A 27667-nucleotide genomic window follows, 5' to 3' on the forward strand; every position below is an offset into this window, starting at 1 on the left:
TCATCCACATCAATTCATTCATTAATTCTCAAGTGAAATCACTGAGGAATGGCACTGCTGATACAAATTTATTTGGAAAATAGGACAAAAATTAAAAGAAACATAGATCTCTTAAAAATAAGTCTTTATTTTGTTAAACAAAGGACTGAAGATAGTAGTTACTCTGCTGGACTGAAAATAGTTTAAGGGATCTTTCGATTGTTGTTTATAAATACCACCTCCACAAAGTATAAATACATCTGAAATCCCTCTTTTACACATTTAAGCAGTATTTCTATTAGAGGTTTTAGCATGACACTTAAAATTCCTGTAAACCAAGAACACACTCTCGCAAACACACACAAAGTCTTTAAGTGATGTTCATACTAAAAGTGATTGCTTCATAATATAACCACAATAAGTCAGAGATTTAAAAAATATGGCACAGATATTTACACATTTTTGAGCAGAGCGTGTAACCATGAATATTGTTTTTTTTTTCCTATTTTAGGTGCCTTGTTGAATCACACTGTCCTTAAACAGCAGAGGCTCAGATTTTTCTGTGTAGCCAGCATATGTATCTCAGAGTCTCACAGAGTATCTAAACTACCAAAATAAACATTAAAATGTATGAAATGCAGTTGGTTGGAGCACTAAAGATCAGTGACTACACAGAACAGGCACATTCTCAAATTGTCAAATACCTAAAAACATAAAATCTACTTCGGTCACAGATATTTTAAATATAGGAACAAACATGGCCATAACTGAATACATGTGACATATAGTTCTATATGTGACAGCTTGGCAGGGTGAGTGGGAGACTAGCATAATCCTTTTTCAATTGATAGACACAAAAGCTTATTCATAAGTTACTCAACAGAAAATTTAAAAACACAAAATAGCACAGCTATAGGTCCAGGTGTCTCAGCATCTCAGTGTCACAGTGATGAAAGTCTAAATTTAAAAATATCTGAATATAAAATTATTTCAGCAATTGGCAAGAAGTGACATTTCCCAGCAACAGACCATCAACATTAGTGGTTCATAAATAAGAATAATGATAGTTGGTCAAGCTCTTCCCTGCGCTGGCAATGATCTCCTTACTTGAGCCAATCATGGACAATGTTTTCTCGGTTAATAAAGACTGACAAAAGGTTGGCAGGCACTCTGATACAAGTGTGTCTGAGAGTTTCTTTAACACTAATGCACATGTTTCGAGGTTGTTACAAATTGTCGGAGGCTTGGGTCAAAGTGGGTAGCACTTCTCATTACTCCATGTCATCCTCATCAAACGTAGGTGGCTCAAAACTACACACCTCCTCGTAGGTTAATCCTGCAAGAAAAGAGAAAATGCTGGGTTCTATGCTGTCTGTACGTACATTAACACCTTTTTCTTTACAGATAACAGTCATATGAATAGATTTCTACAGATTTCTTTTTCAATATTAGAGTTTCAGTGCAGAATAACGACATACGTTTCCACTCTTCAATCTCCAGCTCGCGGCTCTCAAAGCTCTGGTCGTACGGCTCGGCCTCGGGCTCGTCGTCTGGGTCGTGGTACTGAGCGAAGTAAGGGTGAGCCAGAGCTTCGGCTGCTGTTATCCGCTTGTCTGTGTCCAGAACCAGCATTTTCTCCAAAAGGTCCACAGCTTAAAAACATGTCAACACGTGAATGAGCTAAATCTCAAACTACGGTCTATGAACAATTAAAAATCCTAGCGTCCTGTCATGCAGAGTTTAGGCCAAAGTTTCAATTCTAAACCACTTTTAATCACATAGAAAACCCAAAACTATTAAGGGGAATTAAAAAAAGAAGAAGAAATAACTACAGTTAGCATGGCTTGCATCACAACACAATACAGCTGATGTTGAGAAAAGCCTGTTTTTCGGGTATTACCTTGTGGGTTGGCACCAATGAACACGTCAGCAAAGTTCCTCTTGGGCATGTGTGCCAAGGAGCTGATGTAGTTCCTGGCCTGGGAAAATACACACATTAACTCAAATGTCAGCTCCCACTAGCAGCAACATGTCGCCCACATTCAGTGCAGCCTGTTTCACTATGCTCACACGTTTTCACGCTACTGATTCTGTTCAATGCAGCCACCTGCATCAAACCTGCCCACTTATTACATTTCTATCCATCCACAGATGTGACTACACTGTATCACATAATCTTGAATGTATATAAATACCACGAAGAGTATAAATGTTGGTGTTAAAGCTCAAGCCCTAGGCAGTATACTTAAGGCTCATTGTTTTCATTTTGGTTTTTTTAACAGATTTTCACTGAAAAAGAATGATTTTCACACATATTTTTATGTCCCCACGGAGCCAAAGGTTTTTGTGTTTCCTCCTGATCAGTGCAGTTTACAGTAAACACGGTGACTGCCTGAAGTGAGACACAAGCAGTCAAAAACACATACACAGCTGCTGTTCATGGCTATGTGTAGCTTTCAAGGCAAACATGTGATCGACAGCCCTGATGTGTTGCCTGGCAACAGCAAGACTTCTTGGTGTGATCAAAATCAGAGCTGCAGGGGGAAAAACACTGCGGTGTCTCTTTTCAAGACGTCCGGTATAAACAGTTTTACGTGTTTACGCTGCAAATACTATTTTTCATATACAATTTATCATAACAAAACCACATCAATACATTTAAAAACTGAAAATAATGAGCCCCAAGTATCCTGTAAGTCCCTGCTGTCTTATTCTGCTAATAACAAAAAGACAGATTTATTTTATTTTATTGGTCAAAGTTTTCTTCATAATAAACCTCTCGTTAACAGAAAAGTTTAGGCTGCACACTACTTGTACATTACACAAAAGCATGTTGCAAGAAGCAAGACGGCACGTTTCAAGAGATGTTCCCCTCCCCCCCAAAAAAAACCCCACAGAACAAAGCATTTCTCACACAGAAAACATTGTTAGTAACAACTGTATCACCAAGAGCAAGCCTAGCTATGGCACACAGTGTGCATGTTTAATTGTCAAGAGACATTTTAATTCTACCCGAGTGAAATGACAAGCACAGAAATGCATTTACCGGAGCCACTTCTGGCAATCATTGTTACGATCACATGCAGCAAGCGTGTCAGACACCACACAATTACTATGATTAAACTGGAAAACTAAAATCTTAAATCCCTGGTAGTGGTCCCAAGAGGCCCTGCTGCTCCTTACACCCCACTTGACCAAAGTAGTTTGAGTCAACTGAGTGATGCTGCCATCCAGAGCCCAGCGCTCTCATTAGTGTGGCCATTAACACCTTCATCACTTGACTTAATTAGAGTTAAAAAAGATTAATATAGTTCAATCTTGGCATCAAATATTACTGCTATTATTCTATACATGGATATGTTAGTAAGGAAAACTGTCGTACAATTTTGGGGTATGACTCAGGATAAATACAGAATACTAAGCCAAGAGCTGCGTTGCTTTAAAAGCAAAGAAAAAGTGAGTTACAGCAGGTCTGACTGTCCTCCCGCCCCGGTCTGCTGTGTGGTCTAAAGAAAGCGACTGCGGATCCTGCTCACCTCATGGCTGGGCATCCTGCTTATTAGAGATGCTGGGGGTGTTCCTGTCAGACGCATTATCTGCTGAAGCTGGTTTATATCTATGAAGCTTGTGTCAAGGGGAGTATAGCGACAGAGCAGAGTTGGTTAAGAAGCTGCTTCTCAATCTAACACTGTGCGGCTAAACACTAGATGCACTAGGATGTTAAGTTGAAAAGCAAACTTCAAGCTTTGAAGCAAAATGTGACCAAAAGAAAAAAAAAACATAAGAGGAGGGATTGGCAGTTTCAAAGGAAAGACACAACACAATACTTGGCATTACAGTCAATCAGTGGAAGCCAGAGCTCAATCACCTGTGTCATAGTCATATCATGGCAAACATAACTTGATTCACCCAGTTAAAGAGGCTCAAACCCACAAAGCTGAAGGGTGGAAGACATGCTGTCAGTTAGGTAGCAGATACACCAAGTTATTGTACAGCAGAGTGGCAAGTTTGGAGCAGAAAACTGGTTAGAGGAAAAACCTTGCATAACTTTGTGAACTCACAGACTCTGAAGATATTTTCATCAAGAGCTCAGGCCCTGGTGTTCCGACGAGCAGCATGATTAGCTTCAACTGATCAATGTCTACCGGCACACGGTAAAGGAAGACCAGATGCTGGACAAGGGAGAACTTGTAATCTGACCCATTAGTCTTCAACCTCCTTGTGAAACTTAAGTCACTTAAAAACCATCTGTGATGAGTAAATAAAATGTCACTATATTTTCTTTATGTTTCACACGTGAGATGCAACAAAAGAAAAAGGCCTACATGTAAGTCTACACAGAGGAGAGGAAAGATACGACATGACAAAAGTGGAGGTAGCGGACGGCCCTGTTGTACACTGTTGTACGCTTAGCCGTTAGTCTGAAAACACTGGCAGGAGGGAGAGAGAGAAACAAAATCTTGAGCACAGACACAGCAGATTGACGGGCCCATACAAAGACTGGCAGTGGTGCAGGCAGAGAGCGGACCAGAGCCAACGATGCATACTGACAGTGTAGGAAGAGTTGAAGTATGCCAGTGGAAACATTAGAGGAAAGTGTCAACTATCTGCGTTACATTTTTAAAAACGCCTCAGGCAGCATCATGTTGGAACAGAAAAGCAAAAAAGCAGGTTTTCATGAGAGGACATAAAAAAAGAAGCATTGCAGATGAGTTTCTGCTACTGGGCTGGCCAACATAAGACAGGACAACAATGTCAAAGTGTGTTTAACCTGTTTGATTTGTTATGCAAATGTTGTGTCAGAGTCTCACCAGCTATGGGAGCTCAGTACATACTGTACTCTCATATGAAAAGGATACGGTCGGTACCAGGAAACAGAGTTTTTCCAGTGAGGAGTTCAGCCATTATACACCCCACTGACCAAATATCCACTGAAACACAAAAGCAGGACACAGACATCAAGACTCACTTGTCAAACAACTCTTCTATCATGTTGTATAGGTGCAGAAAGTTACTGAGGAAGATCAAGGGAGCTTTTTAGTGTCATCTACCCGTCATGTTGTAATGCATCCAGTTCAACATGATCTCTGGGGCACGGTACCAGCGGGTGGCCACATATCCGGTCATCTCGTCATCAGTGTGCCGCGCCAAACCAAAGTCCAAAATCTGGGGTGCAATGGAAGCGCAAAAAAGCAGAGTTGTTTGCAAAAGATTCACATTTGTGGATAAACTGTTGTTTTAAATGAGAGCAGCAGTTCACTGACCTTCAGCTCACAGTCTTCATTCACCGCCAGATTACTAGGTTTCAAATCCTGAAGGGAGGAAAGCCATGAATGTGAATAAGTGTAATTTAAGTTTAGGTGATGAGCACACTTGTGGATAGTACATCTGTAATCTTGTTCTGGAGAAATATTCCTATTTTTCATGAATGAATATGTTCTTTCTTTGTTAACATTAGAATAAAAGCATTACATCATTAACAACACCTAAAAGTAAAAGGTCCCATTTATGACTTTCTCTTCCTTTCAGTGTTTGCACAGGCCAAACTCTGCCAGGAGGATGTCATAAACCCTGAAACACTTTTTTTTTTTTTTTTACCCAATCGAGGTCAAAGACAAAGTGACATTTGTCAGACAAAAATGTAAACATGGCACATACTCTGTGAATGATGTCCGCTGAGTGGATATACTGGGGAAAGATGGAGAACATGTGCATTAAATTACATAATCAGTTTAAAAATGTATTGGTTTACCACTGCATACAATGTCAGAGGAACTGCTGTACAATGTAGAAACCAGTGATTCATCTAACATTTAGGGAAACACGCTTATTTGCTTTCTTGCTGAGAGTTAGAAGAGAAGATTGATGCCACTCTCGTGTCAGTTAGCTTAGCTTGCCATATCACGTTAGCATAGGTCTTGTTTGTTGTAAAAACTACACTTTGTGGTTTGTGTCGGACTGTTTGTTGATCTTCTCATCTAACTCTTGGCAAGTGAACAAATGAGCACATTTCTCAAAAATGTCAAACTATCCCTTTAATAAGCTCACCTTTAACCCTCTGAGGATCTGGTATATGAGGAACTGCACGTGATCATCTGTGAGTTTCTGACATTTCACTATGTTGTTGAGATCTGCCCCCATTAAGTGAGTCACAAGATACCTGTCAATCACAAAAGATAGTTGAAATAGACACAAATGTCAGAAGGCATGCCAATGTTTCCAAGCCAGATGGAAATAAATTAATATATTTGCACTTCCAGCTTATTAGTTGTTTGCAGCCTGAAACTAATTTCCCATATGGCTATGTGAGCTTAAACCGGTTTAGCTACTACTTCTTTTCACTCTCACTTCCCTCCAGAGGCACTGAAAGGCCAAGCCCTTCACAAATGGAATGTAATTTAACAACAAACCCAGATAAATGGGCTTTAATGGGACTGCATCAGTGGATAACTCAAATCTAATCCCAAAGCTGTTTAAAATGCCCAAACTGCACTTATGGAAGGAGGCGAGAGCAGGATGCTACAGTGGCAGTTTTATGGCCAAAATACACAGAGCCATGTGCTGCTTTGTCAGTCTGCTGCTCAACAAATACCCATTTCATGAATACTCTATACTCTATACTTCTATTCTCACACAGCAGAGAGCGAGGCCTTAAAATAGCAACTGGTTGCGCTTGAACTTGTTCTCAGCAGCACACAGGGACACAGGCGCTCTCCAAAGTTCACCCGCCTTGGAAAAAAAGGGATATAAATAGTGACCTCTGTTTTCCGCTCTCCTATAGAAACAGGAGCATGGCTGGAGCTCTGAGGAGCCTTAACACAACGCTGTGACTATTTTTAGAGCCAAGGGGAGCCACACTTACAGCACCTGCATGTCTGAGATTTTTCCTAGATATCGTACTGCATTCAGAACATTTCCAATGTTCCAGCAGATGTGCAGATAAAGAGAGCCATATTTCCTCCTCACTACCTGTGACTCAGCATTTATTCTTCTATGTAGTATGAGAAACTTCACAGCACACGTTTATGTTTCCACTCCACCCACCAATTCTCTCTCCCTCTTTTTCTTTCTATTTTTCCCTTTCTCTCAGGAGCCCAGTCTCACACACTGTCTACATGTGTGACCTTGTGTTGCCTTCAGGCCTCCGTGACATTATGCTAATCTGGGGGGGGGGGGGGGGGGGGGGGGTGAGGCATCTTGAGAGGATGCCTCTCCATTTCAACAGCAAACACAGCCAACACTGCTCAAAGTGTGAGGAAGTAATTCCAGCATGTTTCTGTGTGCCATTCTGCAAAAATGCAGCACATTAAAAAGGAACAGCACCGATTTAGCGTTGCACTTCTATAACATGTCGAACTCACAATGGACAGTTTTTTGGGGTTTCTTTTAAAAAAAAAAGGATAAAAATCAATGCAGCAGAACCAGAGGTATCATCTTTTTTATTTCGTGGATTCTTCTTCCTTGTCAAAACCGGGCGCCTACATTACCCACAATGCAATTCGACAGTTCTGTCGTAGATTCGAGTGTGTTATGCTAGCAGCGGCTAATGTAGTGCACCTCGAGGAGAGACGAGGTGCAGGCTACAGAGGTTTGGTAACCGCACTTCTTTCGAACTCCACACCCCCAGATGTTTTTCCTTTTTTCATACTTGTAGTCTTCTGCCTCAAGTTACATCACTTGAGACAATCTATCAGATTTCATGCAGCTCACTCTGGAGCCACAAAAGGCTTTATACAACTTTTTTAACAAATGCGGTGGTACTCCCCAATGTCTGTAAACAGACTTTGATGAGTAAAATCAGAGTTTTCTTTTCACAAAGATATCAATTCTTACTGGAGCCTATTTTCAGTCATGTCAGATATGAAAAGGTCATGTAGTCACACTGCATGGGAGAGGCTATTCGGGGACATGACTGAGGAAAACTTGACCACAGTTCACTACTCTGCATCAGCCCCAGCTGTCAATGTCTGAAGCCTTTTTCACATTTTGCATTAAAATGTACCTCAGGTGATCTCACAGTGGACAGCTCTCAATGCAGGCATGACTGCACCTGAAACACAGCCCATTCTGAGTGCTCAGGGAGCATGGACGCAGGGTATCCTGCAGTGTTTTATGGCAGAAGACCCCTGAAATAAACAAAACCACCTATGCCAACATGAGAAATTAATACACTTAAAGACACGGTATGTATTCCTGGCAGTCAGGAAGAATTAAACATGAACCTTGGCATTTCAATACATGGCATTTCAAAAAGGAAATGCCATGTATTAGTGAGTGTGGAAACCCTGCACTGCAAGTGCATCCCTGAACACATTCACAGACTGCCTAATAAACTCTGTAGTATTTATGTGACACAAATAGCAAAAGTGAATACAGTAATACAGTTAAAAATCAGGGAGCACTGTCTCCCATTCTCAAAACTAGAAGTTCCTGGGTCTGGTCTTGGGAGTTTACATATTCTCCCAGTATTTGTGTGGGTTTCCTCCCACACAAAATGACATGCATGTTAGGTATTAGAAATAATCCTGCATGAAGTAGGTCCCCGGGTGCTACAGTGCCCACTCCCCAAGTGCTCCAAAATACTTAGGATGAGTCAAATCTTGAGGATTAGTTTTCCATACAGGGAGGTATTAAGTATGAAATCATAAGTAAGTGAGGAAGAAAAAACTGACTCCAAGTATTCAGTTAAGACACATTCTTTTGTTGGGTGTCGACTGAAATCCAACACAATTTGATCTTGATAGAAATCACTACGTGTGTGTAGAGAAGAGAAAGAGACTGAAATTCCACAAACGACGGGGGAGGCAACACGCACGTCTGAGGATTGAGTCACTGTCTAGCTGTCCACTTCCCATTTCCAACAACTTTCAACATCAACAAATAATAACTACCTCTTTGCCAACAAAGCAGATATGTTTCACTTAGCCAGAAAGCAGGAAGCAAAGGGAAGGAAGCTGGTGGTGAACTAACTGTTGTAGCAGCCAGAGAGTGAATAACTAACAGAGTGGACAGTCTCAGAAATGTTCCAGTGTGTTTAGTCAGCTGGCCTGTCTCCAGGTGTTTCCCAGCCACAGCTAGGACTGTCTGCTGCTGAGAAACTAAAGGCTGCAGTTTGTTGAACACCTTTTTTTAAATTATGCATAAGTGTTGCTGATGTGACCGCAAGTCAAAGGGCAGAAGGAAACTTGGGATGAAGGAAAATATTTTAAAACAAACATAATTCAACTTACACATCGGTGAATTCCTTCAGAGAAGTAGCAGGGGTGAAGACATCTAGGAGGCCAATCACCTGCAAACATAGGAAACCCACTGTCAAGTTAACAAAACAGCAATGGGCAGCAACTAAAATCTTAAACTGCTGATGTTTTTAAGCAAACACATTGTGAAGCATTACACAAGAAAACATTGACAACTTTGTTTTTCTATACCTGTTCGCCACCAGACAGAACAAAGAGAAGAGGAACAAGTCGACTCACATTTTCATGTTTCATGTGCTTAAGCAACCGCAGCTCTCTGTATGTTCTCTTGGCGTGGATGATGGACTGAAATGGCCGAGAGAGTTTCTTCACAGCAACCATCAAACCAATCTTCAAATCATATGCAGAACTGTTTAGAAAAAGTGGGTAAACATGTAAGCATAAATCTAATCAGTAATAATACACCAGCACCATAACCCTGCGTACACAAACAATTTGTGTCAGCACTCAGAATGAACTGATTTGTTGAAAATCTATTGAACACTAGAAATGAACTTGAAATGAAATGTGAGCTTGCCATTTGAAGGCAGATGAGAAAAACTGTTTCTGCTCAGAATTGGCTGAGTTTGCTCTCAAAACCAAACTAGGTTAAGTAAGAGCTGCTGAAGGCTGAGGAAAAGGGCGACATCAGCAGAAAATGTCATCTCTCAGCAGATTGGGAGCAGCCCTGCCTGCAGTCTGTCCTGGTCTCTAAAGGCTGTTTATCTCCAACCCAAACACACCACTTCCTCCTGCTCAGCTCACCTAACCATAGTGATAGCCAGTGGACACACACCTATGACTACTGCAAGGAGTCAGAAACCAGTGTGACGAGGGATGTACCAATATCACAAGTTGCTGAAGCTGAAATATCCAATGTTTTCCATCCCTATTAGCCAAAACCAATGTATTTCTTGAAATACAAAACACATGTCAAGTTATTAAAACATGCATTTATAAAATTAAGAATTAATTAAGACAAATATGCATTCCAGAGATGGAAACTATGTGCTCAACCTCAAAAATATAATCAGTTATCAAAGTAGTCAGCAATTATATCTGAATAAAATATGAAGACATTGACTGCTTTGATGGTATCCCACTTTTTTCTACTTTGATAACTAAATATGGATATGGATGTTTTACATATTATACATTTTTCAGGTATGTGTCATCTCAACATTGTACAACCAGTTTATCTGGGGGAAAAATGAAAGCTGTGCAGTGCCAGTATAAATAAACAGGTCAGAGATTCACAGTAAACTTAGGGTAGCGTCCACCGTGTAACCACTGACAATATAAACTAGTGTACCGTTTGGAGAGAAAAAAAACCCAATCACGCTCAATGCACTGGCGAGCAGACAGTAATCTGACCAGCAACAGATTATCCTATTGCCCAGCAACAGCACAGCTGTCCGCTTCCATTTGCAAAACAAACATCTGCCCACTAAATCAAGTGTACCGCTGACAATGTTGTGTCCTAGATAGTATCAGCACAACCTATTTAATCGCCAGACCAATGCAAAAGATCTATCATGTGAAAGCTTATGCTTTTGCCACGAAGCAGCATTAAGGAAATCCACCTAAAATTTTTTTTTCTTTTTTTAAATCAAGAAGCGCGATCCCATCTCCACTGTACATGCAAATGCTTCTGTGCTGCAAATTTGTTTATCATTACTGAAAACATTCACTGTAGAGCTGCCTAAAAGATGAGTAGTTATCGAGATGTTGAAGACTGGAAAATATATCGAAACTATATTGATATTTCTATAGAGAGACTACCCATCATGTGGGATTGGGTGACCAGGAAAGTTGTCTTATTGACTGTATTACAGATAAGTAAACAAGTAATATAACTGTCTGGACGAGGGCTGCAACTAACAATTATTTTCATTAGCATATCGACCAGTCTGTCAATTACTTATGCAATTACTATAATTATCATTTAGTCTGACAAAATGTCAGACAACCAATCACTGATCGAAATGGTTCACAATGAATTTAAACTATTTTATATGAGTGAAAATAACTTTGAAAGAGTCTATCTTTTTTGCCATCTTATTACTAATATTTTTTACTTTTTTAGCAATATCAGTTCAGATTATATATGAATATGAAGGCACCGATAATAGAGATATTGTCACATTATCAATACGAAAGTAGTGAGTCAAAAACGTATTTGTAACATTTTCTCGAGATCTTCCCAAAACACATTAACAACACCCAACAATACATGTTAACCTCATCTTAACTTACTCGGATTACATACATTTAATAAAATAAAGAACCGAACCTACCGACATTAAAGTAACGTCTGGAGACCTGCAGCTACAGTGTGTGAGTAATTAGAAATACTGAATTATCAGTCCGACGGATCAGATAAAGACTCGCATACTTTTTCAACAGTTCAACGTTATTGTGAGTGAGCAGTTTCCTGCAATGTGGCCTGTGTGAGCATATATGAAGTTAGATGGGTTAATTACAAGTTTTACAAGCGGATAATACAAGATAGATAACAAGTCAACAGGTTTTCTTGTTGAAAGGCACATCGTGGCTCCACCTTGCTAGCCAACAATCGGGGCGAGCTAACCTAACTTTAGCATCTGCAGCACAGGCCTCGTCTAACGTTAAATGAATGGAGGTTAAGTTAGGTGACCAGGCTACACACATACGTTCGCAGACTAACACAAAAAGTGATTCACCTCACGGATCCGTAGGCGCCAGAGCCAACCGGAGACAGGTTTTGGTATCGCTCCGGGACTTCCCATATCGTCTTGTTGACGTCCTGTCGATAAAACTTGGGTCTCTCTTTCTGCGACATTCCTGCAGAACTGCCGACCACCGACTTGACTTTATGCTCCGAGGTGGGTACTCCGAGCCGTGCAGCCTTAGAGTTAAACTTTCTCCAAGTTACGAAATGAGAAGCTAAATAAAACGTTTTTCGTCGTTAGAGAGCTTCAAATAATCAAACGTTACGGGGACACCTCCTTGCGAAATGTTGCAGAATCACCGTCTGCTAAGTGCACGTTTTTAAATCTTCACGCTATTTGTTCCCCACTCCGCTCGCTTTCAGACAGCTCCCGAGATTTCACCCTGCTTGCAACACGTCGCGTCAAGTCTCGCGAGAGATGAACTTGGGGCAGCCGAGCCAACGAAAGACACTCGACGAGATGCGACGCGGCTTGCCTCGAAAGTAGACGAGAGTAGCCGATTGCAGTCGGGGAGCACAGCTCGGAGCTGGCTGACTCGACTTGCAATGGCGACACTGTGGAATAATGTTGAAAAATAATAACGGAAGATTGTTTTTTCAGCTTCATTCAACTCTATTCAACAACAAAAATGTACATATTACGTCAGGCACAAACAAGTACACAATACAGGAGAGCTGATAACAAAAATAGTATATAAATATTAAGACAGTTTGGATACTGTTGGTTGGTCAAATATATTCAAATATTATTTCTACAAAACTGAGCAGGGTATAAGTCATCTGTTAGAACAGACCTAGCGAATTAGTTTGAGCACCTTTTATCAAGAAAATGAATACCATTTATAAAATGTGTGGGGAGATGAGATGGGGACTGAGAGTACAATGATATAATTTTTGCTAGGATAAGGAATGTACTGGGTAAGGCATTAATGAGAGATTTAAATTATTTGAGGTTGCAAACAATGTTATATTTACTCCAAAAAATTGTAAGGTAATACATCTCCACTTATATCCAATAGGTCCATTACACACCAAATATTCCTGTCCATTCAGTTCCTATAAAACAGAGATTTTCTTTTGTGAAGTATCTATTGTTCCATAATGGTTTATTATGAGATGTGAAGTTGTGATTGTAAAGTAATTTCCAAAACAGTAAAACTTGTTGGTGACATTGTAATCACATTTTAAGATACATTTTATACCTATATTCAAACACCACTCAAACAAGCCAATATAAAGTAGTAACATGAAAGTATTCATAGTACAACATAATATACGTAATGTGAAGTGATTTAATTATTTTCGTGCTCTGCGATGTGATTTTATGAAGGGCACCTGAAGGCAGCATTGGAGGTCATTCTTAATTCTTAGAGATGCACATTTGTTGGGTTTTTTTATTGTAGAAAATGTATCTACTTCACAATAAAGCAAGATTATATTATAATCTTAGGTGCAGCAAAGGTTATCAAAAGCTGTAGTATAATTAAAAACATACTACTAAATGACATTATGAGACGGAACTGGATGGCTGGTCTAATAAAAACAGGATCGCCTAATAAAAATACATGAAGAAATAATAAAAATACATGAAGAAAAGATAAACAAATAGAAAACAATGAAAAACACTCACATTTATGTAAAATGTACACAGACTCACACGTCTACAACAATGGCAAGGAGACCTGTGATATTAGGTTTGGCAACCTAATATATGACAAATAATACTAAATAAAACATCGTTTTAAAACTCCCTTATTAGGCCTATATCTTCTGTAATAAATAAAATGATTTCAACAACCTATCTCTGTTTTCTGTGACTCCATCTGTTGGAGCTGCGTTGATGTCAAACCGTTTACCTAAAAAACACTTCCTCTGCGCTCTCCGTAGAAGGATCTGTTCATCCTCTGAATTAAGCATCATCAGAGTCTTCCTCATCTCTTTGCTGGCATGAAGATGATGACTTAAGTGGAACCGAGTCAAATCCGTCTGATGTCCACTGAAAACACATGGGTGATAAGACAAAGCATGAAAAGTTGCCTTAGACGTAGCGTAATTTATGTGTGAATGGAGGGGCTACTGACCTCTCGTGAGAAGGGCTTAATTTTGGTGAAGAAGGATTTCTTGTTGAGGTACATGACGTCGTCTTCTGCGTCCTCTCCCTCCATTATTGCACAGCTGTCTGCGGTGGGCAGCTCACACTCTTTACCACCAGAGCTCATCATCAGCTTGGAGTACTTATACTGCAATCTGCAGACAGAGAATGACAGGAATTCATTCACATCTGGCCAACACAAATCACAGTTTTCATACTTTTAGTTTAGGTTTTAGCTTTAATCTTATTTACTAGTATGATATATCAAACAAACACCAAAGGAAATGTGAAGCTCAGTAGTCTTACTTGCGTGTCTTCTTCCAGAAATAGCAGCTGATACTGATGAGCAGCACAGCGGCGATCGTTCCCGTGGAAACGCCAAACTTGAGCCAGAAATCCAGAGTCACACAAGCACTGACTTTTTGTGCTGGTAGTGACTCTCCGCCATAACACTGCAAAGGCTGCTGCCACACATAGGTGGTTCTCTGAAACACAAACACACACATAGTTCGATTTGACTTGATCATATATCAGTTAACTACTCCAATCCTAATGTTTTCAGTATTTTTGTTACAGGAATAGTTGGACATTTTGGGAAATACACTTCAATCTTCTCATCTAAGTCTCCGCCAGAAAGTCAATAAACGTATTTCACAAAATGTCAAACTATTACTTTAAATGTCCCCATAAAAGTTAGATAAAACATTGCAGTTCCAGTGCTTCACTGTATCTGTAGCTCACTTACAACACAGTTTGACAACACCTGACATAATCCAAATTTTTTAAATCTTTGAGAACATCTCTCAACACAACAAGAGTTGGTGATGGACCTGTGGTGGATTAGTGGGGTTGAGGAGAAAATTGTTTTTGTCAATATGTCCATGCATTGTGCAGCACTACCTGTATTCCCTGGATGCAAGCGCTGACAATCTCCCTGTAGTGGTTTTTGGTGCAGAGTGGACATGCACGCTGGCTCTGCCACAGAAAGTGGAAAGTACAACCATCACACGTCCCCTCTGAACAGTTACTGTGGAGGAAAACAAGTTAAGAGAGAAGATTACAAGCTTTACGTGGTGAAAATGATCTCAGAGGAGTCACTTTGTCCACAGTTGAGATTCACAGAGCTCAGTATGTGGCATGTAAGTGCCATATATGGCTGTTGTAATACGATGTGTGTGTCAAATCAAATGCTGTCTGGACAACTCTTGTAAGGTCAAAAGTTGAGCTTTGACAGTGAAAGATACCTTGGCAGCGTGATGAGGTCTTTAGCAGTCACTGTGGGATTGCATCTCAGTCTGACGGTGGCTGACCTGCCTTGTTTACAAGCCTGAGTCGTCTCGCTGGACCTGGAAACATCACAAACATGACGAACATAAATGTCTTAACTTCCACAATGTGATATATTTTAAGACTGTCTTTGATTCTCAGTTATATTTCATCATTAAACAAATGGTCAAACTTTCAGCATCAAACAATTACTATTAAAAACATGGAATTGAAAGCACCACAGATGAAGGATGAATGAAACACAATAAATGAAAAAGTGTGATCTTATTTACTTGTAATAGAATATGACATCTGGCAGGCCGGACGCAGAAGGAAACAGCCATTTTGGAGAGGAGACGTTGCTCAGGGTTGTGTCAGTGGTCACACCTTCAGAATAAGAAGACATGGAGCATACATATCTGATATATGACATACACACAAAGTAAACCAGCAGTTCCAATCTTTTTTGCTAGAAACCCCACAAAGCAATGTCTATTGGCGACCCTTCGTCACAGGCTGCATATGTCTGTGAGAGGCTGATGGGAATGTCATTAGATTTGCAGACATTTGGTCATAAACCAAAGTTGGACAAATTAATAATTTGACCTGATGAGGGCGCTCGTCAAAAAAGTCAGAAGGTCACCAAAGTAATTCATCCTGAGGATAGCAAAGAATTTTTGAACTAAATGTCCCGGCAATTTATCAAATAGCTGTTGAGACAATTCATTTAAAACCACAAATGTCAGCCTCATGGTGGTGCAAGTGGAAAAGTCAGGGGATCACCACAATAATTGGGATTCATTCTCTGGGAGCCATGAATGTCCGCACAAACGTTCATGGCAATCTATCCAATACTTGTTTAGACATTTCAGTCCCTGAAGTGCTAAAAAGGGGAAATATTAAAGTACAAAATGTAATATAATTTAGCAGAATTGTTTCTCATTTTGTACCCTGGTAATAATTAGCATTCAAGTATTTGAAGCGTATAATTGAGTCACAATTTAGATATGATCCTACATCCCAGCAGACTAAACAATATATACTATAAAATAGTCACTAAAGCACTACTGGTGGTTGTAAAAACAACAGAAGAGTTGCAACACACCATCATTTAGCGCGCACGGCTATAGCACACACAGACAGCCAGAATCTGTTCCAATCTGGCGAGTGAATGTGACAAAACTGCTGCTTTTTTGGAGCATTGACACACATTGATGCTGAGAAACAGGAAAGTGGAACTTGCCGATGCGACACACCGCCAAAACAGAGGATATGGGTGTTTTAAAGTGCATCATCCTCCGTCAGTGTGTATTTTCCCCCGCAAATGACAACATATCCTCTCATTTACAGCAACAGATGGCTGCAGCATTCAGTCCATACCTATGAGTGAATCGCCAATAAGGAAAGGCTGGGAGGACACCACGGTCTGACTCCTGATGTCCGAGGGAACCACAGTGGACTGACAGACGTAACCTTTGACCTCTCTCCCGCTCTCTGTTACATTGTCCACGCAGGTAGCCGGCACTCTGCCCTGTAAGAGGCGACACAGCCGGTTAAGACACGCGTCAAACTAAACTTTTACACAATCCAGTCCTTTCAGGAACACCTTCTCACCTCTTTCCCACACAGACCCAAATTAAAGCGATGGAAATATCTCAGGCCTTTGCTGGTGAAGCGGGGGCTGCTGTGGAAGCCGGTGACGTTGGCCAGAGGAGAGAAGTCATAGCGCAGCAGTGCTCCTCCTCCCGTCTGCACATCCAATGCACAGTCACTGAGACAAGCTGTGTGGGCCTGGAGGATGGGGAGATAGGTACATCACATTATGTTTAGAGTGGGTGGTATAATCTCATGTACCGACTTTGGGAAACCCAAATATGACAACTGGTATACACTGATATTAGCCAGAATATAGATATAGAGAGCGTCTTATCAGTGAATCTTAAGTTTATTTGGTTTTTATGTTTTTATAACTGTGTGTCTTTATTAACTAAACAATTCAAATTAAAATATGGCAGAAAATAATATCGACATGAGAATTTCTCACTTTTGGGTAGAAGGAGAAACAGAGTTATTGCGTAATAAAAGAAATGAACACTTTTGTGGATGGCAGAAAGTCTTGCAACTGTGATTAGTTTGTGTATGTCAGAGAGGAAGGGTACTTAAGGACAAGGGTTTTATATTTTCATATAAAACAATTTGGACTCACTGAAACATTCCAAATTCCAAATTTCCCAATGCAATACCCACTTTCCTTATTCATTTTAGATTAAGAAGAAGAAGCCCTCCATACCTTCATGCCCTGACAGGCTTTGTATTGAGAGTTTTTCAATGGAAAGGATTTTGTTCCCATTACCTTGTTACTCCTCGTGTTTGGTCCACACTGAACGCAAGCTGCCTCTCCGATGGGCTGGTCGGCCCGGATGAAGGTGTTTGGCGGGCAACTCATACACACTCCCGTCCCACTGACCATGTAGTTTCCCGGTGGGCAGGGAACACAGGCGGACAGCGCCTTGGCAGACCTCAGGGCACAGCGGTGACACTGAGAGGCCACACCTCCGATCACGTTGGTGATATGGATGGAGTAGATCTTTGCAAAATCAGCGCTGTATTTCCTCTCCTGAGGCAAGGGAAACGTAAGGTGTCATTCAGCAGCTGATGTAGATTTTTTAAAAATCTATCCATACTTTCTACTCAGTTCTCATGTAGTTCATGTACAAAGGTAATTCTGATTTTTTAGAAGCAGATGCACTGCTCCAGACTGCCCTCTAGAGTTCAGAGCAATAACTGGAGGCAAACATGATGCGACAGCAGTCTGTCATAACAAAATAATAATTTAAAACATTTACAGCTGCCACTTGTAAATAATTTTACAGTATTTATTGCTAAATGTGATGCTTCATCTTCTTGGCCTCTTGCGTCACATAAATCATCATAAAAACCTTTATAATGGCTAATGTGTCAGGGTTTCTCTCACACGTACCGTTACTGTTGACTGTCACTAAGTAAACTTTAAAAACAGAAGTTACAGAGTGTTGTACAGAGGGAGAAAAGAGTATAACAATACATATGTATAAGATATATACGTGTAGAAACACGGACACAAAGTGCACATACTAAAAAGCTATAAGATGAAGAGACCGTGAATTCACTATGATAGACTGCTGTAGCATTGGCTTTGGCTGTCTAGTCAGAGGGATGGATGACTGTGAAAATAAAATAACAATGTACTACTAGACCACTGAATGAGATAGCGATTGACTTTTTTCTATCTATTCCTTTAGAAATTATTTTTAAGAACGAGGGAGTGAAGCTGTTGGAGGGTCATAGATCAAGAGTGATATTGTGTCTCACCGTGTTAAACTCCTCTGTTCGCTGAAATGTCCAGGTGAAGCTGACGGTGCTGTTGCTCTGGATCAGGTAGGAGTACGACTGTTTCCTGTTGCTGCCTTTCCACTGCTCCACCACATCGTTATTCCACTGATTATAACCCTGCAGAAAAATACACTCACTTCATATATATATATATATATATATTCACACTGATGTCAAGCTCATTTATATGCATGCATCCTGAAGCATATATGTGAGAAGAAATGTTGTAACATTTTTCCCTCACCGCCAGGAAGTAAAATTTGCAGTCAGCTGTACACGTGGTCTCAAAAACGAAGGTGATGCGAGACAGTTCGCTCCTTTCGCTGTCTTTGGCCATGGACTGAGGCAGCCTGTGGAAACAAGTGACATTTCATTCAACTTTTCCAACTGGGATATAGTGTATGAACACAGAGACTTTTATGTGAAATTCTTGTTTGACTTCACCTGTATCCAGGGACACTGAGTGTGAGCATCAGGTAGTCTGTGTCCTGATCCCCAGGGGTGGTGTAGACATATTCTCCAGCCACCTCCCATGCTGTCATTACAAATAAATAAAAAGGAAAACAGTTACACCATCCTGTGCTATCCTTCTAGCAACACTTTTCTCTTCTGGGTGATTGCTTTTTTGGGTGTTCAGCAGTGCTATTTGTGCTATCCTTCAACCTCCGGCTGTTTTAGTAATCCTGTGTCTCACCCGTGCTGTGTTCAGAGTCACTGAACTCTTGGCGGAAGATGGAGCTCTTCATGTTGCTCGGCATTGTGTTCCACCACTTGTACTCAAGACCCACCACTGGCTCCGTGCCAACAGGGCACTTGGTACAGGCTGTGAGTAAATAATGTGTTATTACATCGGGGTATACATGTACTCAAAAAAGGAAAATAAAACAGGAATGTGATGGCACTACCATTTGGGTTTACATTAAAGGTAAATTTAAAAAAAAGGACTGAAGCAAACAACAACTTTTTTTGCCCTGAAGAAGAAACACCTGAATATGACAATAAGAAAGGTCCAGCCCCGAATAAATGTCTCTACAGCCTTAATGAGCAAGTGCAAACTCTTAACCGTCCATTTAAAATCAGTCATTTCTTCATACTTGTTTCAGTACTAGATGTTTTTACTACATGGCTTTGCTGAATATTTAATTCTAAGTAGTCACCGAATGTTTTCGGTCGTTTCTGTCCTGACTTGGATCACAGTTTTATACTTTTTCTATATATATTTCTCTGCATTCAAGAAGTCTAATTAATTTTGGTGATTTTTACAGCGACACTTTAGCACAAAGGTTGTAAATTACCTTTTGTTAAAATCATATTAATTGATATTTGTTGTCAAATGACCAATGTCTTTGGTAAGTACACATGTATGACAAAATAAGCCCCTCAGTCTGACAAGCACAAGATAGAGTATAAGGAGTTCACTGATTCTGCACCTGTTCCGTTTGAGTAGAAACCTTTGTCGCAGGGTTCACAGGCGGAGGAGTTGCTGACAAAGAAACCCGGGTTACATGGGGGACAGGTTTGCTTCTCCCCTGATGTGGGCAGCTTCACAGCTCCTTCGACAGTCTCAGTGCAGATCTTTGGCTCGATCCACTTGTACATGAGCCGAGTCTGAGACACACAGCAATGAATATGTGAAAGAAGCGTGGGCATACACAATCGGCCCAGACAATGTATATTTAAAGAAACCTAATAGTTACACCAGATGGTTGCTAGCAGGATTTCCAAAGTCAAATCTCTCTCTCTCTTTCTGTTCACCTCTACTGAACCTGCATGAACGCTGCCTCCACACACGTCATGCCATTTTCTACATTACCTTTCCCTGGGAGTCACAGGGAGTGTGGGTGTAGAAGTAGTCACTGTTTGTACATGCAGGTCTCGGTTTGCAGCTCCCTGAACCAGCCTCTGGAATAATAGAAACCAAGCCAGTGGGGACACAGCGGGCGGGGACGAGGGAAAACACACAGCTCACATTAAGATCCATTGGTAAGACAAACCTTACACACTCTTGCCACCTAAGCAGTAAATGCAGTATTTGTACGCAGACTGCTTTGCATATGTGTGTGTGGCAACATGCAAATACATAATGGTTAAAATTTTGGACATATCTACAAGAATTATGCCTACCTGCATATGTGTCTGGCTCACACTGATGGCAAACAGTGGCACCCTTGTTGGAGTAGGTTTCAGCAGGGCAGGGAGTACAGCGGGCAGATCCTGGCTTTGCACTGTGGGTGCCGGGTTTACAGTGGAAACACTCTGACGTGTAGGACACCCCTGAAAGAAAACCATCAATCAACTTGCAATCATTAACGTGAAAAAGGAGTTGAGGAGTGAACAAATGGCGATCACCTACCTGAGATGGAGATGTTTCTCAACAGCACAGGTTTGACAGCACTGCCCTGCAGAGTATACGTAGTGGTTCTCCAGTACAGCACATTGTTGCCAGTGTTTAGCTCAACCTGCACAGAGTCAATGTGAACATGAGACAGGAACAGACAAAGTGGGAAACATTGAGAGCTCTCCTGGTCTGAATTCTCCAGCGAGTGACAAACAGACGGCAGCAGGTGTAATGAAGTGCTCAGACAAACCCTGTATTTGCTCCAGTTGCTCTCAGAGATCTTCATCCACCTGTTTTCAGAGTCCGTAGACTGACACTGGTCATTCTGAACCTAAAGGAGGAGGAGAAACGAGCCAGAAGTTAACAAATATCCCTCTGAAAAATGGGATACAGCCATCTTCAGCAACAGCAACAGTCATTTTTAAACCACTTACAAAGAACTCAAAGTAAATGCTGTTGTCAGGGTAGAAATACTCAAAGGACACAGTTCCAGGTTTCTTCAGGCTCACAGCATAGGACAGCGTTGAAGTGCACTCATCTGTGTTTGAGGCTACGTAATCGCCCTTTGGTGTCCACGTTGAGCTAGAGAAACATCAGCAGCAGAAACAGATTAATGAGCTTCTCAAAACTAACTGACAGTGAGAGCTTTGACTGATCAATAAAACCAAGAAGCATGAAAAAAAACAACCTGCTTTTAAGATTAAAACAAGTGAGGCATGTACTAACTTGGAGCAGTCAGTGTGGGCGTCCCCGCCATTCGTGTTCAACCCGTGGGTGACAAAGCCAGACGGCAGGCTGTCCCACTCATCAAAGGCCACGCCGGTGCCCAGAGAGTAGGTGCCTGCAGCGCACTTCTGGCACTGCTGCGACTGCATGTCAAGGAACTCCCCCTCACTACAGGAGAAGGCTATAAGAGGGAAAGAAAGAGCACAAAGAGAAATGAGAGGTATAATGGAGACGTGGACAACATGGCAAGGAACAGATAGAGGATGAAGCGTGGGAACAATTTAAAGCTCTGATACAGATTGAGGTGTGTACAGAAAATGTATAAAATGAGATGAAAGAGAAGGACACTCACTGCACTGAGTGCCTTTGACTGGATCTGGGAGGCCCGTGCATGTGTCAGCTTTGTTGGGAACTGCCACTCTCCATCGTGACCCGAGTACGTCACACTCTGTGTACTCAAAGTGATAATCTGACTGCAGGGACAAAACACAGGTGTTGAATTTCACACAGCCGGAGGAAAAGAAACGTACATACTAGAAGTTCATCAAATACATTTTAAGTGATTCAGAAACATGCAAGTCAGCTTACATGTGAAAGGCAAATGGAGCTGTCATTAGAAACAGGTCACCAGATTATTTTATACCTCTGGAATCTTTTCCCAAAACCAGACAAGCCTCTTTTCCAAATAAAGGGTTGTGGCTAATATTTGCCCAGGAGGCTGTCTCAACTGTTGTTTCAATCTCACTCATCAAGGATGTGCTCAAGGGTTTATTTACTCAGCCAAGGGGGAGAAATGCTGATTCACCCAATCCTTTTGCAAACATTTAATTTCGGTGTTGTCGCAGGACTTTGGAGACAGCAGGAGCTCAGGTGCAAAGCTTTTGCTGCGTTTGTCTGTCGTGCTCTGACGCCTTTTGGAGATACAAGTTACAATAGGTGACTGACAAACACTGTCCCACCCGTAATGATGTTATTTGGGATGTGACATAACTTTAAAGGCTATCTCGTTGATCTGACACCTTCTGAAACAAGTCATGAATACGGGCACACAGTGTAATCTTGGTCCAAGGAAAGTCACTCAGCAGACTAATCCAAGCCCACACATAGCCTTGTGGGATTAATAGTTAACAGAAACACAGCAGCAGCAGCAGCGCTCCTCTGGGTCTGTGTTTTCGATTAGAGCTGCTACATTAGCTGTGGTTGGGGTATCAGATGAACAGGGGTCTGGGTGGGAGGATCTGATGTAAAAATGCATCAAACGGGAGATGTGCTGTAGCCTAATCGCCTCCTTTAAACAAACATGAGGGAACCAAGGCAACAGGACATAATGACCGCTGCGCCTCATGGTCAGTGGACTGGCATGGAAACAAACTCACCTACCAGGACCTCCAAATCATCATCATCTATAAGCTATAATAGACTCAAAATGAAAGACTACAGGTCTCTTGTGCTTCCCTTACAGCTCTGATATCTCAATTCCACACACTCTGTGGTAATGTTCATGGTATGCTGATAAAAAACAAATGTTCTGAGTATTATCAAACTGTACTGTTATGCAAATTAGAAGCAGATACAGAGGTGCAAGGAGAGCCCAGTAGAGCAGTGTAACATATGTGAGTTCAAGTAAAACAAGTGTTTGATAACATGACACTGAAGCAAGCAGAGGTGAAGTGACTACTGTAATGTAATTCAAACACTTGCTAAACATATGTTCATGTCCCACACACAATATGTGTCTGACAACAGCACTGTTGAATTGTGGCAATTCAAGATCCCATCAGGAAATGTACACTTACAAGTTTAAAGATTAAGTCAGTCCTCCAATGACTGATGTTTCCTGGCATTATCAGACATATGTTTAACTGAGTGAAGGTGTTTAAGAGGCTTTAGGTCAGCTATCTTTCAAAAATGTTCAGAAATGTTGCAGGTCTCTCACCTCAGAGCAACAAATTTCATATTTTGCTGGACTTACTGTAAATTAAAATTTCCAATTACAGCTCACCCATAAGCAATTTATCTGATGAAACCTTAACATGCACATTAACTTGTCAAAATAGGAACTATTGACACCTATGAGTGATTTTAGCTTTGGGTGGATGGTTATTCATCGTGTAGAAGTGGCTCACAATAAAACATTAATATATGAATCTCCTCACCTCTTTGCACATGGGTAAATCCGCAGAGGCTGGTGCAAAAAGCAGCCACAGCAACAGGTGGCTCAGGTGTATCGGGCCTCGCTGCATCGTCGCCTCCTATCAGCGCTGAAGTGATGGAGACTCGGGAGCAGACGGTTGACCTGCGCCCTCAGGTGCTGCCCGCCCGGCGGATGGAGGCGCGGCTTCACTCTGAGCGGTGAACAAATACTGGGAGCCGATTGGCTCTGGTGCCTGTTTTGACTCTGAATCATCTTGACTGTTCAAACACAATAGGCTGACTTGTATTTTACCTGCCTTCTGCCAATATTATTTGTACAGTTATCGGTAATTAATTGTCAAGAAAAGCCACGACTTCGCAACTGTGTTAGCAACTGATGGCTTATGATGTGGTGGGCTTAACATTTATTTTAAAATAAATAAAAGAAAAGCGGCCATTTTGGCATTGTTACAAACGGACATAGCAGCTGGATGTGAGGAAATAATTTGAAAACACCTTAGGTTTAAAACAGACAGCGTCCAACTCTAATAGGCCCATAACATGTGGGAGGAGGTAAACCTTCGCCATCAATCGTTTTCTTTTGAAAGGTTTAACCGGAAGTTTTGTAGTTGCTTAGAAACCAGTAAACACAGTAGCAGAGTTATTCTTTAGCTAAAGTAGAAGCTAACAACTAACAGCAACAACAAAATTCCGGACATATTATGTTTTTCGTCTGCCGAGCTTCGTGTTGTCATTAAATATGTCGAGCCGGGATCCTTTCCCCTCCCCAAAGTTTGAAAACGGTTTCACGCTCAGCGGCTTCAGGCCACAGCTGGTGAGTTTTTCAACTGTTAACACACTATTTGTCTGGTATTAGTGTTACCTAGCTAGTTAAACAAAACACAAGCTAAAGGCTAGACTAGTTAAAAGTCACTTCGCATTTGATCCTGACAGAAGCACACTTTATTTTTCTATGCAAACAATTTGTAAAGGACCAGCATGTCCAACATACTGTGAACTCATGTTATTTTGAATGAACATCATCTACTATATATTGTGTTTTTGTGTGTTTTTGTCAGTTTAATGTGTGTGTTTTTGTCAGTTTAATGCTGGAAATTGACATTCAGTATATTTGTGCTACTACTTGAGCTGTCTGTATTTGTGTATTTGCAATGTATGTGAGACAGGAACTATAGATCAGGTAATAAAGCAAGTCTGGCCTTCAGGCCCTTATTGCGTCACTTGATCCGGTGCATTAGTGGTGCATATTCCCATATCCCCAAACATAGTTACAATTAAATTACCACAAACCTCCCGCACAGTGAACCTGGGAACCTTTGGAGGCCCGTGGGACCTTGCCCAGTTGATAATCAAGCATTGGAGAGTCAAATGATGGCATTCAAACAGGCCTGCAGCAAAAACACAGCAGAATACTAAAAATGTGAACAAATACTGGGAGCCGATTGGCTCTGGTGCCTGTTTTGACTCTGAATCATCTTGACTGTTCAAACACAATAGGCTGACTTGTATTTTACCTGCCTTCTGCCAATATTATTTGTACAGTTATCGGTAATTAATTGTCAAGAAAAGCCACGACTTCGCAACTGTGTTAGCAACTGATGGCTTATGATGTGGTGGGCTTAACATTTATTTTAAAATAAATAAAAGAAAAGCGGCCATTTTGGCATTGTTACAAACGGACATAGCAGCTGGATGTGAGGAAATAATTTGAAAACACCTTAGGTTTAAAACAGACAGCGTCCAACTCTAATAGGCCCATAACATGTGGGAGGAGGTAAACCTTCGCCATCAATCGTTTTCTTTTGAAAGGTTTAACCGGAAGTTTTGTAGTTGCTTAGAAACCAGTAAACACAGTAGCAGAGTTATTCTTTAGCTAAAGTAGAAGCTAACAACTAACAGCAACAACAAAATTCCGGACATATTATGTTTTTCGTCTGCCGAGCTTCGTGTTGTCATTAAATATGTCGAGCCGGGATCCTTTCCCCTCCCCAAAGTTTGAAAACGGTTTCACGCTCAGCGGCTTCAGGCCACAGCTGGTGAGTTTTTCAACTGTTAACACACTATTTGTCTGGTATTAGTGTTACCTAGCTAGTTAAACAAAACACAAGCTAAAGGCTAGACTAGTTAAAAGTCACTTCGCATTTGATCCTGACAGAAGCACACTTTATTTTTCTATGCAAACAATTTGTAAAGGACCAGCATGTCCAACATACTGTGAACTCATGTTATTTTGAATGAACATCATCTACTATATATTGTGTTTTTGTGTGTTTTTGTCAGTTTAATGTGTGTGTTTTTGTCAGTTTAATGCTGGAAATTGACATTCAGTATATTTGTGCTACTACTTGAGCTGTCTGTATTTGTGTATTTGCAATGTATGTGAGACAGGAACTATAGATCAGGTAATAAAGCAAGTCTGGCCTTCAGGCCCTTATTGCGTCACTTGATCCGGTGCATTAGTGGTGCATATTCCCATATCCCCAAACATAGTTACAATTAAATTACCACAAACCTCCCGCACAGTGAACCTGGGAACCTTTGGAGGCCCGTGGGACCTTGCCCAGTTGATAATCAAGCATTGGAGAGTCAAATGATGGCATTCAAACAGGCCTGCAGCAAAAACACAGCAGAATACTAAAAATGCTTAAGAAAAACGTATATTTTATCTGAATGTACATATACAGAGTATGTATGTATTTTGTGACGTGTTTGAGCTCAATATGTGAATTCAAATTCTAACAAAATTAACACCTATGGTTAATAAAGCACATATTAATGAGCACTATTGTGTTGCTACACTTATAATACTGAATGCTAAAGCATATGATCATTTGAAAACCCTCACCTGAAATTCATCAGTCCAGGTATTAAAATGACCCTTAGCAATACAAGTGACCCATCATGTGATGTACAGTTGCACCAACAATCATTTTGTGCTGTAATTTTGAATAAAAACATAATTTCTTTGTAAATTTGGAATCCATTTTTTTTCCTTTCCCATTGTGTAGAGAAAAACATGGGACAAACCAACTCACATCTCCCAAACAGAGGAACCCTGGAGTCGCCTCTATGATACAGCCACTTTGGCCAGCACCCGGCGGAGTGTCACGCATTATGAGCGTCAGGTAACCTGGGAGCATGATGTTGACCATCACTTATAAAACCAGAAACATATTTCAAGGCAAACGCACCCTCAGTACTTTCAATGCACCGCTCTTTTCTCCTCCTCAGGCTCCAAACGACAGCCTCGACTTCCAACTCAAGTCTGTCTACGATCACCACAAGGACTTCTTCTGGAGAAAGACCCAGATTTTATACCAGAAGGAGACCGTCTCTGAGGACCCAAGGTGGGTGTTGGTGATAAGTTTGTGGCCTGGCAGAACAACCCTGTGTTGGCAGTGGCATTTCAGGAGTCTAATTCAACTGTGTTAATTTATCATTTTTCATGTTAATTTACAGGAAACAGGAAAACTTAAAGCAGGATATGCTGGAAAAGGAACAAGAGAAAGACATCAGAGTGTGGGTTGATCCACAGAGGAGCTCCATTTACAGCATTAAGTGAAGCACAGGTGAGGTTCAGTTATATTCTGATCCCCAGTCACTGCAGCAGATGTCTGTGTGGAGAAACTAACTTTAACAAACCTAATACTTCTGATTCAAATCTCAGACTGGTGGAATCTGACTTTAGCCTAATCGCAGCTTTGTCTGGAGCAAGGTGTGTCCCGAATATCAATACAGTGCCCTTTCTTTCCCTCCAGCAAGGGCTACACCCGGGAGGATGATGGCAGCGTCTG

The 27667-nt window shown here is 41.0% G+C and overlaps 3 protein-coding genes across 6 annotated transcripts; 1 reads left to right on the forward strand and 2 right to left on the reverse strand.

The window, feature by feature from the left end:
- Nucleotides 1–107: 107 nt before the first annotated feature.
- On the reverse strand, nucleotides 108–12272 carry mapk14a (mitogen-activated protein kinase 14a). 4 transcript variants are annotated; one of them, XM_070910299.1, is made up of 12 exons: nucleotides 11918–12272; nucleotides 9456–9585; nucleotides 9210–9268; nucleotides 6028–6139; nucleotides 5638–5667; nucleotides 5244–5291; nucleotides 5031–5145; nucleotides 4839–4910; nucleotides 3516–3595; nucleotides 1880–1958; nucleotides 1458–1631; nucleotides 108–1315 (listed from the first exon to the last, which is right to left on the reverse strand). In XM_070910299.1, exons 1-12 carry the CDS (start codon nucleotides 12034–12036, stop codon nucleotides 1251–1253), a joined length of 1083 nt encoding a protein of 360 aa, XP_070766400.1. In that variant the 5' UTR covers nucleotides 12037–12272; the 3' UTR covers nucleotides 108–1250. The 4 variants fall into 4 exon arrangements, with proteins under 4 accessions (XP_070766400.1, XP_070766399.1, XP_070766402.1 ...); XM_070910298.1 differs by lacking the exon at nucleotides 3516–3595 and adding an exon at nucleotides 4041–4120; XM_070910301.1 differs by lacking the exons at nucleotides 3516–3595; nucleotides 11918–12272 and adding exons at nucleotides 4041–4120; nucleotides 11513–11553.
- Nucleotides 12273–12655: 383 nt separating this feature from the next.
- elapor1 (endosome-lysosome associated apoptosis and autophagy regulator 1) lies at nucleotides 12656–22150 on the reverse strand. Its single transcript, XM_070910206.1, has 21 exons — nucleotides 22072–22150; nucleotides 21720–21900; nucleotides 21428–21575; nucleotides 21244–21324; nucleotides 21009–21114; nucleotides 20780–20929; nucleotides 20469–20557; nucleotides 20086–20263; nucleotides 19350–19478; nucleotides 19100–19190; nucleotides 18900–19005; nucleotides 18635–18772; nucleotides 17637–17900; nucleotides 16898–17074; nucleotides 16664–16814; nucleotides 15577–15670; nucleotides 15262–15363; nucleotides 14918–15044; nucleotides 14324–14502; nucleotides 14007–14172; nucleotides 12656–13921 (listed from the first exon to the last, which is right to left on the reverse strand). Exons 2-21 carry the CDS (start codon nucleotides 21866–21868, stop codon nucleotides 13835–13837), a joined length of 2712 nt encoding a protein of 903 aa, XP_070766307.1. The 5' UTR covers nucleotides 21869–21900; nucleotides 22072–22150; the 3' UTR covers nucleotides 12656–13834.
- Nucleotides 22151–25778: 3628 nt separating this feature from the next.
- Nucleotides 25779–27662, forward strand: cfap276 (cilia and flagella associated protein 276). The gene is made up of 5 exons (XM_070911177.1): nucleotides 25779–25909; nucleotides 26882–26998; nucleotides 27105–27220; nucleotides 27333–27442; nucleotides 27632–27662. Exons 1-4 carry the CDS (start codon nucleotides 25835–25837, stop codon nucleotides 27433–27435), a joined length of 411 nt encoding a protein of 136 aa, XP_070767278.1. The 5' UTR covers nucleotides 25779–25834; the 3' UTR covers nucleotides 27436–27442; nucleotides 27632–27662.
- Nucleotides 27663–27667: the final 5 nt, after the last annotated feature.

Source organism: Enoplosus armatus, chromosome 8 (assembly GCF_043641665.1).
Source record: "Enoplosus armatus isolate fEnoArm2 chromosome 8, fEnoArm2.hap1, whole genome shotgun sequence".
NCBI lineage: Eukaryota > Metazoa > Chordata > Actinopteri > Centrarchiformes > Enoplosidae > Enoplosus > Enoplosus armatus.